This window comes from Pipistrellus kuhlii, unplaced genomic scaffold (assembly GCF_014108245.1).
Source record: "Pipistrellus kuhlii isolate mPipKuh1 unplaced genomic scaffold, mPipKuh1.p scaffold_m20_p_15, whole genome shotgun sequence".
Classification (NCBI taxonomy): domain Eukaryota; kingdom Metazoa; phylum Chordata; class Mammalia; order Chiroptera; family Vespertilionidae; genus Pipistrellus; species Pipistrellus kuhlii.
The window spans coordinates 46,845,948-46,862,105 of NW_023425460.1; the positions used below are offsets into that span (position 1 = coordinate 46,845,948).

General features: G+C 60.0%; 1 protein-coding gene across 1 annotated transcript; it reads left to right on the forward strand.

Annotated features, from left to right (window-relative positions):
• Nucleotides 1–3,194: 3,194 nt before the first annotated feature.
• On the forward strand, nucleotides 3,195–5,472 carry NKX1-2 (NK1 homeobox 2). The gene is made up of 2 exons (XM_036438017.1): nucleotides 3,195–3,396; nucleotides 4,835–5,472. Exons 1-2 carry the CDS (start codon nucleotides 3,195–3,197, stop codon nucleotides 5,470–5,472), a joined length of 840 nt encoding a protein of 279 aa, XP_036293910.1.
• The last annotated feature ends 10,686 nt before the right edge of the window (nucleotides 5,473–16,158 follow it).

Genomic DNA, 16,158 nt, shown 5'->3' on the forward strand with positions numbered 1-16,158 from the left:
ATTTTTCTTCCTTCCTCTCTGAAAAAAAATCAATAAAATATATATATTTTAAAAATGAAGAACTGGGTAGCAAGATGGGAAATGCTCACGTTACCACATTATGTGAGTAAGCAGATGCCACGCGGTACGCAGACCACAGCCCTGCAGACGTCGGATGTGTGGGAACGGCCGGGAGAGAATGGGGGTGTTACGATGGTAAGCAGTGAGATTTTGGACGTCGCCCTCTCTCAGCTGCCGTCACCGGCGCATCATCTCGGGTGGCGTTATCGGCTCGGGACACCCGCCGTGAATATTGATCCCCAGCCGGTGCAGCCGTCACTTGCCGTCGGGCAGGCCAGGGTGGAGCCTGGGAGCGATGTGAAGGCAGTGCTCAGCGGAATGCTGATGTCCACCGGGAAAACAAACCCCTCCACGCGCGGGGCGGGGGGGGGGGGCGCGTGCGGGGGGGAGCTGGCTGGACACGATACGTTTATTATAGAGGAACTCCTCGGGTATAAATACAGGTACGAACGAGCCTTCACATCCCCAGCGGGGCCTCAGGCAGGTGGTCAGAAAACAGTTCCCCAAGTTTCTCTCCACCCACCGGCCTGCAGAACCCAGCGGGCTCTGGGGCGAGGGGTTTCTCTCTAAGTGGGTGAGTAAGGGGCGTTCTATTCCTCCTGTTTGTGGGGGACCCCTCGCCGTTTCTTCTGGGCCCGCTGTTTCCACAGCCACGTGCTCACGCTGCCCTGAACACACGTGTTGGAGATGCAGGCACCGTACAGGTACAGGGCGAGCACCATTTAGAACGACGGGAAGGAGTTCAGGACACGCTGTCTAAAGCGAGTGGCCTGGGAGCGTCTCTGCCTTCCCAGCACGGCTTCTCCCGGCTCCTCCCTGTGGCTCCACCTGTGACCCTGCTTCCGGGGACAGTGCTTCCCACCTGCAGACAAGTCTGAGCATTTATAGAGTGAAAGTGTCCTGACCGTCCCTGTCCCTCTGGTCGGGGGTCGGGGGGGGGGAAATGGAGGCTCCGGAAGGCCACCCGCCTTCCCGTGAAGACGGCCTCCCCCTTCTCCCGGTGGACATATGGGAAGAGGGACCTTGGGAAACCACAGAGGCCCGTTATGGAGCGGCCTGAGGAGGTGGACCTCCGGCCAGCCTGAGGACGGACCTGGCCGGAAAGATGAACGCAGGCCCTAACGGGTTTGGCTCAATGGATAGAGCATCAGCCTGCGGACTGAGGGGTCCCAGGTTCGATTCCGGTCAAGGGCATGTACCTTGGTTGTGCGCACATCCCCAGTAGGGAGTGTGTGGGAGGCAGCTGATCGAAGTTTCTCTCTCATTGATGTTTCTGACTCTCTCTCTTTCTCTCCCTACCTCTCTGTAAAAAATCAAAATATAGTAAAAAAAAAAAAAAAAAAGATGAACGTGGTTGTTAAAAAGTAAAGGGGGCGGGGAGATCAGTGTGGGGCGGGAGAGAGAAAAGGCAGATGAAAGACAGTAAACAAGTGAGCACAGAGTGAGGAGAGTTGTGAAACAGAAACGAAGTCCCCGCTCTGTCTCAGCGTCTGCGGCTGCCCTGGCCGTGCTGTGGGGTCCCGGCCGGCTGTGGGGTCCCGGGCCAGCTGTGGGGTCCCGGCCGGCGGGCGGCCTGTCTGTGGGCTCTCACAGGTGGGCCCCTCTGGCGGGAGGCGGGCCCTTCAGTTCCGGTTTCCTTTTCACGCACGTCCATCTGGGCTTGGGGATGGCCGGCTTGCAGTCGGCAGGGCTTTCAAGTCCCCAGGGGACCCCGTGCCGCCCCTAGGAGGAGCCTGGGGTTTGAATGAGAAAGGCAACAAGGCCTGCTCTCTGGCCACAGGAGGGTCCGCAGCCCGCACTTTGATGGGGTCCCCGCCCCTGCCCACCGCACCTGCTGGGACAATAGTGATTGCCCAGCCTTTGTGCCACACCCCGGGGGCGGGAAGAAAGGGCCCCGGGCTGGGGGCGCCCTGGGCGGGCGGCTGGAGAAGCTCAGGGGAGTGAGAGCGAGGCCCGGGCTCAGGGGGTGCCACAGGGGCAGGAGGGAGAGGGGCACCTCCCCTGGACGGATGTCCACTCTCCCACGGGACTCGGTGTGGCATGGGGGCCAGCTCAGTGGTCTCGGCCCCTGACCGCACACTCAGACCGGACAAACATCTCCCACCTTCATCTGTTTGGGGCTGAGAGTGGTGGGGATTGGACAGTCCACCTGCTCCCCGGAGGCCCAGTTCCTGTTGGAGATGACCAGGTCCGGGCTGGGGAGGCCTGCAGGCGCCAGGGCTGTGCATGATGGCTTAGCCAGCCCGGTAGCCACCCTCACCATGCTCACCGGGCCCACCGGCTCTGAACCTGGGACCTGTCACAGTCTCCGTAGCCTCGGCCGCCTTCCCGGGCCTGGGGTCTCTCTCCACGCCCTGCCCTGAGGGGGAGGGAAGGCCTGGCCCCGGGCCGGCAGGAGGTGCTGGAAGGTCCTGTCCAGAAGAGGACGGGGTTTGAGTCCAGACTGTCACCAGCCGGCAGTGTCCTTGGGCAGCTCACTCCTCATCTCTGAGCCTCAGTGTTCTCATCTTTAGAATGGGGACACTAGCCCATCCAGGCCAGCCCACCTCCCCGGACGCTCAGAACCCGGAGGACCCGGGGAGCTCACAGAACCGCCCACCCCGGTTCTGTGAACTGTGAGGACGCGAGGGCCCACGTCCGGGGTGACCGGGTCTCAGGCCGTCCCGTGCTTCCCTGGCGAGGCGGGAGGGGGCTGAGCGGGGCCGTGGTCGCTAGTCCTGCCTCCACCACAGCCCCAACACCGAGGCGGGCGCTTTGGGAGAGGGCGCAAGCCTCCAGAGCGTGTCCGTGGGTGCGCGCCCAGCCCTCCCTCCCCATCTGTCCCCCTCTCTCCCTCCTTCCTTTCCCCCTCCTCACTCCCTCTCTCCTCCCTCCGGGGGTCTCTGCCGGGGGTGGAGGCGCGCGGAGCCGGTGCGCGCCCGGCCCAGGCTGGAGGCCCGGGAGGCGCGGGCGGCGCGCCGGGCGGGCGGCGGGGGCCTCGGTCCGGCAGGTGCCAATCGGCGCGCAGCCCCCCGCCGCTCCCCGCGCCCCGCCTCCCGCCCCCTCCCCGGCGCCCCCGGCCGCCCGGCCTTCCCCCCCTCCCTCCCTCCGGCGGGAGACCGCGGACACACGGAGAGGCGAGCCGGAGCGCGGGCATGCTGGCCGGGCAGGACGGCGGGGCCCAGGCGGCCCCCGCCCCGCACAGGACCCCCTTCTCCGTGCTGGACATCCTGGACCCGCGCAAGTTCACCCGCGCCGCGCGCCCCGCGCCCCGCGCGCCCGGGGAAAGTTTGGCGGCGGCCGGAGCGCGGGGGGAGGCCGGCTGCGGGGACCCGGCCCGCCCGCCGGAGCCGCCGGGTAAGGACGGAGGAGGCCGGGCTGGGGGGCCCCGGGCTGGGGGGGCCTCAGGTGGTGCGATGGAGAGGAGAGGTGTGAGCGCGCGGAGCGGGGAGGAGGACGGGGCCCGGGACGCGGGGACGGCCAGGGAGGCGGCTCTGCGCCGGGAAGAAAGGCGAGGGCGGTGGGAACGGACCCCGCGCCCGGCCGGCCCGGCCCTGTCCATCCACCGGCGTCTCCGCTCCGCCACGTGCGGGAGCTGCCGGGGCCGGGGCGAGTCAGGAAGCGGCATCCCCCGGTTTTATGGCTGAGGAAGCTGAGGTTCTAGTTGAGGATGGGGTTAGAAAAGGGCTATCCTGGTGGCCACTGCCAACTGCCCAGATACCTGCAGACCCGCTGCCCACCCACCCCAGCTCACAGGGGGGGAGCTTTTAGTCTCCCCCCAACCCCCTTATTTAAGAGCGCGGAAGGGAAGGAGACAGGAACATCTTGTGAGAGAAACTTGGCGATTGGCTGCCTCCCGCATGTCAGGGACGGGGATGGAGCCTGCAGCCCAGGTACCTGCCCTTGGCTGGAATCGAACCTGAGACCTTTTAGTCCGCGGGCTGCCGCTGTGTCCACTGGGCCACACTGGCCAGGGCTCCAGTCCCTCTTGGATTTGCTCCTCACCGGTGGACACCTGGAGGGTCCAGGGACCTGTGTCCAGAAGGACAAAGGGCCCAGGACCCTCCCTGGGAGGGGGGGGCGGGCGCCGTGGTCAGAGGAGCAGCCTTGGGGGGGGCGGGGAGCTGGATGCACCATCCTCTCCACCTCCCCTCACCTCCCTCCTGCCCCGGGTTTGGGTTTGGGCTGATTGTCCGGGCTTGGGGGCCCCAGGCGGCGGCCGGTCAGCTGGTAATTGTTGGGACCGCCCTCGGAGGGGCGCCCCCCCACCCCCATGATCGATATCCTATTACTGGCCGCCGGTATCTCCCGCCTGCAGCTGGCAGGTACCGGCGTCCAGCCCTTCCCCTGTCTGATCCCAATATCGCTCCATTAGAACTTACCTCTAATAGATGACATCTATCGATCCCCGCACAAATCTGAAACTCTATTAACGCGGGATTGAGGAGATGGAAGGGGCTGCTCCCGGAGGGGGGCCTGGCACTTCTGGGGTAACTGCGGGGGTGGGGTCCCAAACGCGCTGAGCGTCCCTACGTCTTAAGGTGCAATGACCCCCCCCCCACGTGAAAGGCAAGGGGTACTGCACCCCTGCACCGCACCCCTCCCCTGCACCCCTGCACCGCACCCCTCCCCTGCACCCCTGCACCGCACCCCTCCCCTGCACCCCTGCACCCCTGCACCGCACCGCACCCCTGCCGCTCCGAGAAGAGCCGGCCGAGCTGAGCGGGGCGAGCTGCGTGCTCTGGGGGGACCAGGAGGCGGGCTCCGGCCCCGGATAACGGCCCTGCTCCCCCAGGTGCTGCGGCCCGGGGCGCGGAGGCGGCGGCGGCGGCGGAGGACCCCGAGGACGCGGGCGGGCGGCGGCGGCACCGGGCGGCGCTCCAGCCCGGCTCCCCGGAGGCGGCGGCGGCGGCGGGGGAGCTCTGCCAGGCGGAGGCTCCGGGCTCCCCCGGCTCCCCGGGCTCCCCGCGGCGCCGGCGCCCCGAGCCCCGCGCCCGGCCCCCCGCAGCCCGGCCCCGGCGCGCGCGCACGGCCTTCTCGGCGGAGCAGCTGGCCGCCCTGGAGCGCCGCTTCCGCGCCGGCCGCTACCTGTCCGTGTGCGAGCGCCTCAACCTGGCGCTGTCGCTGAGCCTCACGGAGACGCAGGTGAAGATCTGGTTCCAGAACCGCCGCACCAAGTGGAAGCGCCAGCACCCGGCCGCCGGCGGCGCGGCGCCGGCCCCGCCCGGATCCCCGGGGCCCGCGGCGGCGGGGGGCGGGGGCGGCGGCCCGGCGGGCAGCCCCGGGCCCCCCTCCTTCCAGACGGTCCCCTCCTTCCCCGCGGCCCACCTGCTCCTCCCCGCCGCCCCCTTCCCGCTGGCGGCCGCCGGGGTCCCCTTCGCGCCCCTCCTCGCGCCCCCCTACCCGGCCCCCTTCTACGCCCCGCACCTGTGACCCGGCGCCCCGCGCCCCGCTGCACCGGGACCCAGCGTCTGCGCGCCCCTCTCCGCCAGGGCGCCCCAGGGGCCGGGAGAGGCCGGACGCTGACCGGCTGGATCCACCGAGGCCACGTGGTTAGCGTCCTCGGGTTTCCCGCGCCTGGACCTGGCTGCCTGGACCTGGCTCTCCGGTCGGTCGGTCGGCCGGTCGGTCAGGCCTAACTCCGCCCAGGGCCCCTTTGGGGGGTCCGGGAGCCGCCACCCCCATCCGGTCCACCAGCTGCTCCCCGGGACCGAGTCCTCCGGGATGTTAGCTCACCCGCAGCGTGGGGAGCTTCCGTTTTGCAGCGGACGGTCCCCCTTTCACACCGCGTCACCGGCCAAACCCGGGGGTTTCTCCCCGGGACCCCGAGGCTGGGCCGCTGCGGCCCTGAGCGCGCCCGGCGCTGGAAACGGACGCCGTTTTCAATGTGTGAAGCTCGGCTTGAGACCTTTCCTTGGGTCTGGCTCAGACGGACGCCGTGGAGGCTGCAGAGCACGCAGACGGCTCCAGGGGGCGTGACGGACGCACGCCTGGGTGTGGGAGCTGCTGGGGACCGAAGCATATTCTTCACGGACCCCACTGCAGGCGCCTCCCCCGGGGCACCCACTGCCGCTGTGACCATCTGCCCACACTGCCTCCTCCGTGACCTCGCCTCCGGCCGTGTCTGGTCTCCTCTCGCTGGCTTTCCAGGTGATGTGGTTTGTGGCCAGCCCGCAGCTCCGCAGGCGTCCCCAGGCAGCGAGGTCATGTGTGTCTTATGCTCGCCTTTACTGATGGAGGCCCACGGGGATCTACAGGAATACCATGCTCCTGTTCCTTCTCGGTAACCTGTGCCATCAATCATTACGTTTAATCGTCAAAGACTTCATTCCTATCAAGTAAAGCACACTGCTGGTGTGAACCCATAATGCTATTGCCATCTTTTTGTTTTTGTTTTTGTTTTGATTTTCTAATTTCAGAGAGGAAGAGAGAGAGAGAGAGAGAAGTATCAATGATGAGAGAGAATCATTGATCGGCTGCCTCCTGCACTTGATCGAGCCCGCAACCCAGGCCTGTTCCCTGAATGGTAATTGAACCGTAACCCCCTAGTTCATAGGTCAATGCTCAACCATGGAGCATGCCGGCCTGGTCATCCTGAAATAGCAAGTTCTATTATGATCAGGAACGATAGAAAATAGCCTGCCTTCCTCTCAGATTAAGTGCAGACTTCCTATTCATGGGACCTAAGAGGTATGAACACATCTGTTATTTAATTCTGTAAGATTTACCGCTTCAACCCTTTTCCTTCTGTTCTAAGGGAGAACAGTGTCCCCAGACAATGCACTGTGCTTTCTAAGAGCCAGTGGGTGCTGGGTGAGATAAAGACAGGGGCGGTTACTGCAGTAGAGAGGCGATTCTCTCATTCCTTCTCACATGCGGATCCACCTCCTTCAGAACGATTCTTGGTTTCTCAAAAGTCACATCCATGTGTCCTGGCAGCCGAGGGGACAGAGGTGAGACAGGGACAAGGAGCTGGATTTCCCTCAGGTGTGGGGCGATGACATCCCTCAGTGCCAGGACCACAGACTCCGGGTGGAGAGGGGGCCTGGTGCCCGGGGAGGAGAACCCAGAGCCTGCCGGGGGAGGAGACGAGCAAGCGAGCTGCCAGCACGAGGATTGGCTGCCTTTTCCTCCCGGTGACCGTGTGGTCTCACTGTCCATCTCCTGATGGCAATGACATTGCCCGCCTCTTCCTGTGCCCTCTGGCCACTTCCGTATCCGTCTCCTTAAGTGTTTCGTCACATCTTCTACCCCCTCATTTCCTGGTCGGTTAACTGACTTTTAGGGAAGTGACTTGTCCAAAGCCACCCACGTTACCGAAGAACCAGACTCAGCGAGGCCGGCGAGGTGCCAGGGCCACGCCCGAGAACTCCAGAGTGATTTACAGTGCCCCCTGGGTGCCGATCGTGAGGAATATTGGATTAAAATCTTTAAGATCGACCTGAGAGCTGTTTGGGCCTTTTGTAGTTCCCTGCTCAGAGTCAGCACCGGACAGAAAGGGGATTCTATAGTCCCCTCCCCCTCCTCTATCTGCACAAAGTGAGCCCCGAGTCTGTGCCAGCGCTGATTGGGGTGATGGGAGTTTACGGATTATTTATTGATTTCTGTTAACATTTGTTTGTATTGATTGGAGAGGATGAGGGAGAGGGAAAAAGAAGGCAATTCCCGGGAAGCAGAGTCGCGAAGGACTGAGACGGGCAGTTAGACATTAGAATGAAAGGCAGGGCCCACGGGGTCCCATGAAATGCACGGGTGGCAGATTAGGGAGGTGGGAGGAAGCCAAGCGGGAACCCTCTGGGATTGGCTGATGAGTAAAATGATAGACACCTGCTTCTTTCACGTGGGTGGGTGGGGCTCTGTGGTGGCTGCTCTGGGGAGGTTGTGCGGGGCCGGGGGTGGTGGTCTGGGAAAGTAGGTGGCTCGGACCTTCCAAAGGTTTGCTCTCTCAGATGCAGAGACCACAGGTGGGCTCAGTTGAGGCCAGGGCTGACCTTTGGCAAGGAAGATGCCTGCCGCCATAGGACCACCTGCCACGACTCACTGTCTGGCGGTTCAGACCATCCCGGGGGCACGCTGGCACTCAGAGTTCGCACGGCCGCACACAGGCCTCCCCTGAGCTCGTCAGGGTTTGCATGGGCCCCCTTTTAATCCACAAAACTGTACTGAACTTGAAATGACTGGGAAGGAAACGTCACATTTATGAGAGCGCTGCCCAGCGTTGTGTTGCCATAGAAGCATTTGTTTTCTCTCCCGCCCTCACGGGGGGAGGGCATCCATAGACATCAACTCCGATGCCAGTGGCAGGCGGCTCTGGCTTTCTCATTTCTAACCCTCTCATTGATGTTTCTATCTATCCCACCTGCTTCCTCTCTCTCTAAAAGAAATCAATAAAAACATTTTTTTCCCCCCAAAAGAATGCTTTCCCCATAAACGTGGCATCTGTTTCTCCCCATGGTCAGAGGTGTGAGGGTTCCGTGCACATCTGCTGACCGTGCGTTTCCCCGCTCCCACCCCTGCTAGAGGCCGCATGCTCTCCTGGTGAGAAGCCTTGGCAGCTCTGGCGCTGGGCACTCAGGCACACGTGCTGACCGCACCGAGGAAGCTGATTTAGGTGAGGGACCTCTGTCACGGGGTCAGCCCAGTCCCGCCCCACACACCGGGCCACCCGCTCTCCTCTCCGCCAGCCCTGCCTGAGATGGCCGGACACTGGACGTGGAGCCAGGCTTCCGACCCAGTGATTGCACTGCTGGGACTTTAACCCACAGACATGCCTTCGTGAGGGGTCGCAGACAAGGTTATTTGCTGAGGCGTTGCTCAGCAAGATTGAACCACCCCGCCGTCTGCAATATGGGGCTGTTAACGGGCTGTAAACAGACAGCAGGGGCCTCTCCTGGGGCCTCGGAGAGCAGAGAGCGGAGAGCGCGGGCTTGGCGGCAGCGAGGTCCACGGAGCCCACAGAACCCGCAGGCGCAGGTGCCACACAGCGGTGAAGACTGGTGTGTTTGTGCCAGCTTCTAGCAGGGGTCTTCAAACTTCTCTCATTATGAGAATCACCTGGTGGAGGTGTTAAAACACAGATTCCTGATAGCACTTCTTATAGTTGGGATCCGGGAATCTGTGTTTTAACACCTCCACCAGGTGATTCTCATAATGAGAGAAGTTTGAAGACCCCTGTTCTATGGCATGGACCGTCAGAGGAAGGACACGCAGGAAGCTGACGCACAGGGCGTGGGCTAGAGGAAGTCTCTCCAGGGTGGGCTTTTTATTTTTATTGTTTATTATTTTTTTATTTTGACTCAGAAACAGACGTAAGTCAGTTTAATCAATGCAATAAATCACACCTGAGGTGGCAGGGAAGTGTGCCATTTCTCAGCCCTAATTTAAGGATTTAATTCATCGTTATTACCGAAATCCTTCTGGGGGAGGATCTACGTCCAAAGAAAAGAGAAAGCCGGGAAGCCTCTGCGAAGGGGTGACAGCCACAGACGCAGAGCCTGGGCCTGCCCCCCAGGGCGGCACTGCTTGTGTCTGTGACTCAACTGTCTGAAACGGTGAGTTCAGTGTTTTCAACAAGGAGGAAAGGATGTGTAATACCACATTACATTTATTTAATAGTGTTTAACTTTGAAATTAAAAAACACCTTAAAAACCAATTTATTTAAGTCAACAATTTTAGGAGAAAACTTTGAATTAGTTTACATTAATCAATTACTATCTTCACGATAGTTCAACGCCAAAGAGCCAGGGTTCGAGTTCTGCAGAGAAAAGTAACAAACGGCATCCAACTCCGGGCACTCCGAGTTCGCCTCCATGCCGTCCATAAAACGTCGTTGCAAAACACACTGGGCTTCCTCGTCCTGAACAGATAAGGATGTGAATATTTAACCAGCACTTGAGGCTTCTCTTTATTTTTAAGTCAATGAGCACTGTAAATATTTTTCAAATAAATGTTGCTATTGACTATTGACTCACTCCTTAACTTTTTGTAAAAAAAAAAAAGATGTTTACTCCAACCATTTTTTGTTCTGCGTTGAAGTAGTTCTTTCTGCTGATTAAATACCCTGAGCAGGGAGCATGATGGGTAGACCCCCCTGGCTCCGTCCTATTTCGTAAGACCGGCTGGGGCCCTTTGCCTGGGACCTTGGATTTCCTCATCGTAAAAAATGTTAGTTAGGCCTTTATAGCTTTTCAGCTTTAAAACCTACCATGCACAGGAATCTGTAATTCCCTTGTTCAAAACAACATAGTTGTGTTTTCACATAAAGAATTAGCTGACTTTTCGGCTCCAGGAGCCAAGTCTCTTCTTAATCCCTGGCTGTTGAGTTGACTTCAGCAGAGCCTCCCCGCCAGGCTGGCCGCCCTCCCTCTCCTGGCGTCTTCTCCTGACGTGTGTGACTGAACGGAGGGGTTACTGCAGGGGGACATCTGCTACGGCCTCAGTCTCTCCCGGTCAGCTTCACGGCTCCCGGGAGTTAAATATTGGGACCATGGAGAGTTTTTGAGGCTGGAAATCTCTGCAGTGTGTGCTCTGCCCTTGCACGTGTCCAGGCTGCGCACAAAGCACATGCCCATGGAGCCCCTGGCTCTGCTTCTTGGCTGCAAACAGGCTGCTTTCAAGTCTCCGTCTCCAAGGCCAAGTGAGGCAGTTAGGAGAGGAATGGGGAGATAACACCCTGCTCTCCGTCCCGCCGCCTGTTTCCGATAAGAAAGAGGAGATAACACCCAGACGTTCTCAGCCGTTTCTTGCTCACGGAAGCACTTTTGTTAAAGAGCACCTTGTCTGGGCGTCCCGGGGCGTGCCAGGCTGTGCCACTCACACGCTGGCCGGCCCGGCCCGCCCCCGGGTGAGCTCGGAGCACCTGCTCCTGCCCGCAGAGGCCTGGCCTGGCCCTGGCTTTGCCGTCATTCCGAGAGCCGGGCTTGGCTCACAGACCTGCCCGGGCTGGAAGAGCAGGAACGTGGGGAGAAGATTTCTCTCTGACCCTTGGGGCAGAGCCAGCTAACTTCCAGTAATGAATCTCACTGTTCAGGGAATGGAGGGAGAGAAAAAAGAAAGAGAAAGGAAAGAAAGGAGAAGGAAAGGAAAAGGCACAGGCCTGCTCTCAGCAGTGCAGGGGCCCCAATCGTGGGAGTCAGTGGCCTTGGTCTCGGGCAGGTGGGCCCAGGAGGTCAATCCCTTGGGGTCTTGCTCTGGACAGCTGCCAACCTGGTCCTGCTGTTACAGCCCCACCTCTGTGCCCACACCGTTCTCCGGCCCCTGCAGTGCAGCTGTGACTACTTCCTGCTCAGCGGCTTATGTATGTCCAATGTCTTCCATATGCCTCCCATCCCATCGTCTCCCTGCCCTTCCCCACTCTGTCTGTGTCTCAGGAGGCTCACCTGTAAGTACTGCCGTCCAGAGCTGGCACCTGGCTCTCTGGCCTCCGGTGGCTCGGCCTGGGACCGCCCAGCTCCACCCCGGGGGTCACCCATGGCAGGGCCCAGGCAGGTGTGGGCTCTGGAAACCTCTCCCGTTAGGCCTGGCTGACAAAGGCCCTGGTGCACTGGCCCAGCTCGCTCCTCCACCCCCGCCTGACCTGTCCCCAGCGAAGTGATGACCAAGCAGACCCAGAGTTACATTCTGCTGCTGCTGCTTTCCGGCTGGGAGCCTGACTGAGCACGTGGGTCTAGTGGACCGTGGGGCCCAGTTCGGTCCTCTGTCCCTATCTGCACACAGGCAGGGCCAGCCTCCCCTTGGGGATAGCCTGCATGGCGGTCAGAAGGGGCCCCATGCTGACCTGACAGCTCAGGGGGGCCTGCAAGGCGGTCTTGCAAGCTCAGACATAAAGTGACCACAAAGGACGGTCTGAAATGAAACTTCACTATCAATTACATCCTAGGCCGGTATCTTCACCGACAAGGTCAGCCTTTACCTTAACTGAGCCTGTCTTTTTGCACCTTGAAATGTCTGGGTAACTTGTAACTTGCCTTTTTCTGGACCCCTCGGGGTGCAACCTAATGTGGTGGGCGCCAGGACAGATGCCACAAATTCCTTCATGATGTTAATTGTTCCTGTACCCCCTAAGTATGTGTCCATCATTTCACTTTTTATCCAATCCCAGGGGTTTTCTCTGCTCTGCTTTATCCCATCTCCTTAATCTACCACCAATGGATTTCATGTAACCCACCCATGTCCCTCCTCTGATGGTAATGTATAAATACAGACGTAGCCAGCCATTCTCCGGAGCATGCTCTCAATTGAGCATTATCTCAATATCCGGCATCTGAAGACAGTTTGGCTCAAATAAGCTCACAAAAATTCTTTACAGGTTTCAGTGGTTTTTTACGTAATCTCTGGGCAGGCCGCCTGTCCTCTCCTGTCTGTTACCCAACACTCCATACAGGAGGTCCAGTCCCCTCCGAGTTCAGGGAGATTGAGTCTGAGTTTTGTCACCGCAGGTGCATTGCAGCCATTTAGGGTTCCCAGCTGCCGCGGTGGCTTCTGGGGGCGGGTCAGAGCCGCAGCCGCCGCGGTTCGAGGGCGAGGGGCCCGCAGCCCGTCTGGGGGGCTTGGCGCTCCTCGCGGGTCCGCAAGGCCGGCGGGCGGGCGGGGGGCGCAGGGACCCAGCTGGGCCCGCGGGGCTGGCGGGGCGGGCGGGGCTACGGGGCCCACGGCGATTGGCGCGCGGCCCTCCGCGTCAGCCAATGGGAGGCGAGGGCCTCTCGGGGGCGTGGCGGACGCCGCGTCTTAAGTGCGTGACGCCGCGCCGCCGCCGCCGGGACGCAGCCGCTGGTGGGGAGCGAGGCGCCGCCAGGTACCCGCGCGGGCAGGGCCGGGCGGCGGGTCCGGTCCCCGCGGCGGCGGGAGGCGGGGGGCGCGGGCGGCCCCGGCGGGCCCGGGAGCGGAGGGGCGCTGGGCCTCCGCGGGCGGCGGGCTCCGGCGGCGCCACGGGCCCGGCGGCCGCGGGGAGGGAGGCCGGAGGCTGTGGACGTGGCACCTCCGCCTTCCGGCGGGCGGCGCGGCCCGAGCCCCGGCGTGTCCGCGCGCCCGGGTCCGGGAGGAGGCGTTGGGCCGCGGGCACCCGTCCCCGGAGGCCGGCCTGGGCTTCGGGCACCCCGGGCCGCGGGCACCCGGCACCCGTCCCCGGAGGCCGGCCTGGGCGGCTCTGGACGCGGCGAGGACTCGGTAGCGGCGGCTCCGTGCGGCCTGAGGCCCACCTGCGGCCTCCGCTCCCCGCCGCCCCTTCCTGCGGCCGCGGTCCCGATCGGACCCCCCGGGGCGGAGCCGCCCGCAGTGGGTCCCCGAGGTTAGGTGCCGGGGCGCCGGGGCCCTTCCGGTCCTTCCGTCCCCCTGGCCGCCCCCCTGGCCGCCCCCCTGGCCCCAGGTCGCTGGCCTTCGTGGGGCCCGGTTTGAGCTGAGGGGTCCGTGGTGACACCCGAGGGGGTTAAGCAGTGCCTTTGGGGTGAAGGCTGTAGCTGGGGGCTCCTCACTCCAGGTTCCAGGGTTCAGGAGGGGGCTCTGTCGGCTCCAGGCTCTGAGGCGCAGGAGCTAACTCCTCCTCTCACCCCGGAAAGGAGCACTGGACAGGAATGAAAGATCCTTCATGGGCACCGGCTCCTGCAGAGAACAGGAGCCAAGGTTTTTTTTTTTTTTTTTTTTTTTTTAAATTTTATTTTAAAAAACGAGACTTCAGTGAAAAAGTTGCTTGTTTTGGGTTTACAGTTTTTTATGATGCTTGAGATTACTTTTTCATCCTCTACTTTCCAAAACCCAGTGATCTTTAAATGGTAAAAATTCTTAAAAGCGTTTTTTTCCCCTCAAAGAGGCTGACTTATTTGTATTTCCCCCACCCTTGACTGATTTTGTGAGGATGGGTTGATCTTATACATTTAAAAACGTGTATGTTTTTATTGATTTTTTTTTTTTTTTTTTTTTTAGAGAGAGAGGAAGGCAGAGATAGAAACATCAATGAGAAACATCATTGATCAGCTGCCTCCTGCAGGCCCCGTACTAGGCATGTGCCTGGGATTGAGCCGGTGACCTCGAGCCACACAAGCTGGGCAGTCCGTCCGGGAGTGATGAATGGGCGGCTGGGGGTGTGTGGAGGGTGTTGTCTGGCTGAGCCAGTCTCTGTCAGTAGTGCTGCTGCCAGTGACGCACTTCAGCTGAGCGGCTGCCAGGTTATGTAAAAGCCCAGCACTTACTGGCAGGACTTTTGGAAAAGGACTCTGTTTGTTGTGAATGGTTACCTCAAGAAAAGTAAATATTGGACAAATAGAGTAAGCCAAATTTATTCAAGTGGATAGTTCAAGGTTTGTTTTTTTTTTGTTATTGTTGTTGGATTTACAGTGTCCCCCCCCTCCCCCAGTGAATTAAAAAAATATTTCCTAGTGTATGCTACATTAACTTCAAAATGCAGCCTTTGTGGAAGTTCTATTTTAGGTATGTTCTGATGAAAATAGGAGGGATTAGACAGGAGAGAGTAATTTAGTGTCTTGAAGAAGGATTTGTTAATTCCATGGATTGCTGAAAACATGCGAGGTGAACATTTTTGCGGTCAAGAGCAACTTTTTTCTCTTCTTCAGGTCCTGGGTGTGGTTAGGCATGACACTAGCCTGGCATGCTCACATCTGTACACATGAAGGTCGTTAAATCTAACGGAGTGAATTCTTTTAAAAAATATACATGTTAAAATAATATACATATATTATTGTTTTAGAGAGAGGAAGGGAAAGGGGAGAGGGAGACAGAGAGGCCTGGATCAGCTGCCTCCTGGCTCCGGGGATCCAGCCTGTACTCCACCGGGGACCGAACTGGTGACCTTTCAGTGCACAGGATGACACCCAACCACTGAGCCACACCTGCCAGGCCTGAGCGAACGCTTTTTAAACTTTATTTATGTATTTATTTGAAGTGAACTCGATGGAAAGATTAGTCACTTACAATCTAAGGTCTCCCCTTAGGGCTGCCCCAGCGTGTCCGGATGGCTTAGCCCTGCAGGGCCCTTCTCGCTGCCGCACACCCTGGGGGTCCTGAGTCTGCGTGTGCCTCCTCTGGCCTCAGGCGTTTGACGGCAGCGCTCGCAGGATGCCCAGCCAGGCTAGGTTCTGGGGAGACGGGGGGAATGTCATGCCTGGTGGTTGTCCTTTTCAGGAGCCTAGGGGATTCTGGGGGTTTAGGGAGTAGGGGAGGGCAGGACCGGGGACAGAGTTTGTGCGAGGTGACCTGGGAGGGCCCAGGAGGGTTTCTGTGGTGAAGTCTGTGGAGGAGGTGAAAAGACGCAGCTCTGTAGTTCTTCTGCAGATAAGCTCAGTGGTTATCTCCAAAGTGTGGAATTGCTGAAAATTGTCTGTGTTTCTATCAATAGAAACATCTTACTCTCATTAAAGAAAATCTCTAGTTTAAAAGTAGGAGCCACGGCTATTAGTACGTACCTTGTAGAAGTTGCCAATTCTGTTACAGGTGGAGGAGGAGGGCCCTGGTGGAGTGGCCACCTGACCGGGTTGGCACTCACATTCAATCATCGCATTCACTCCTCACTCTGCCCGCAGGGCTGGCGAGCTCAGGATGCTCAGACGGACACGGGTAGCTTAGGGGCTCCGCTCCCCCGTCTCCCCGGCATTCTGGGAGAGGAGATTGTTGATCTGACTAGTTCAAGTCCATCTCAATTCCGTTACAATTTCTCTAAAAAATATATTTTTATTGATTTTAGAGGGAGAGAGAGATCATTGGTGAGAGAGAAACATTAATCCAGCTGCTCCCTGCACGCCCCGCCTGGGGGGAGCCCGCCCTGGCTCTGTACCCTGACCGGCAGGGACCTGATGATCTGCGGGCGATGGGAGGTGCTCAGCCACCGAGCCCCCGGCCGGAGCCGGCTGACATGTTCATGTGACTGTCTTTGTTGTTGATGCACCTGAGGGGCCTCCTCCCCAGCCATGCTGACCATTCTGCGTCTCATTTCAGGAATCCTTGGGCCCCTGGGTCTCCGCTTCACAGTCTGTTTGCATCTGAACTGCGGAAGGAAGGGCAGCTGGTGAGTGGTGGTGAGCGCTGGGCTTCCTAATTCCCGAACACGGGGTTTACTGGGGGAGGGGGGGGGGCAGGCTAAGGTCAGCACCAGCCCTTCCATCTGCCGGTGG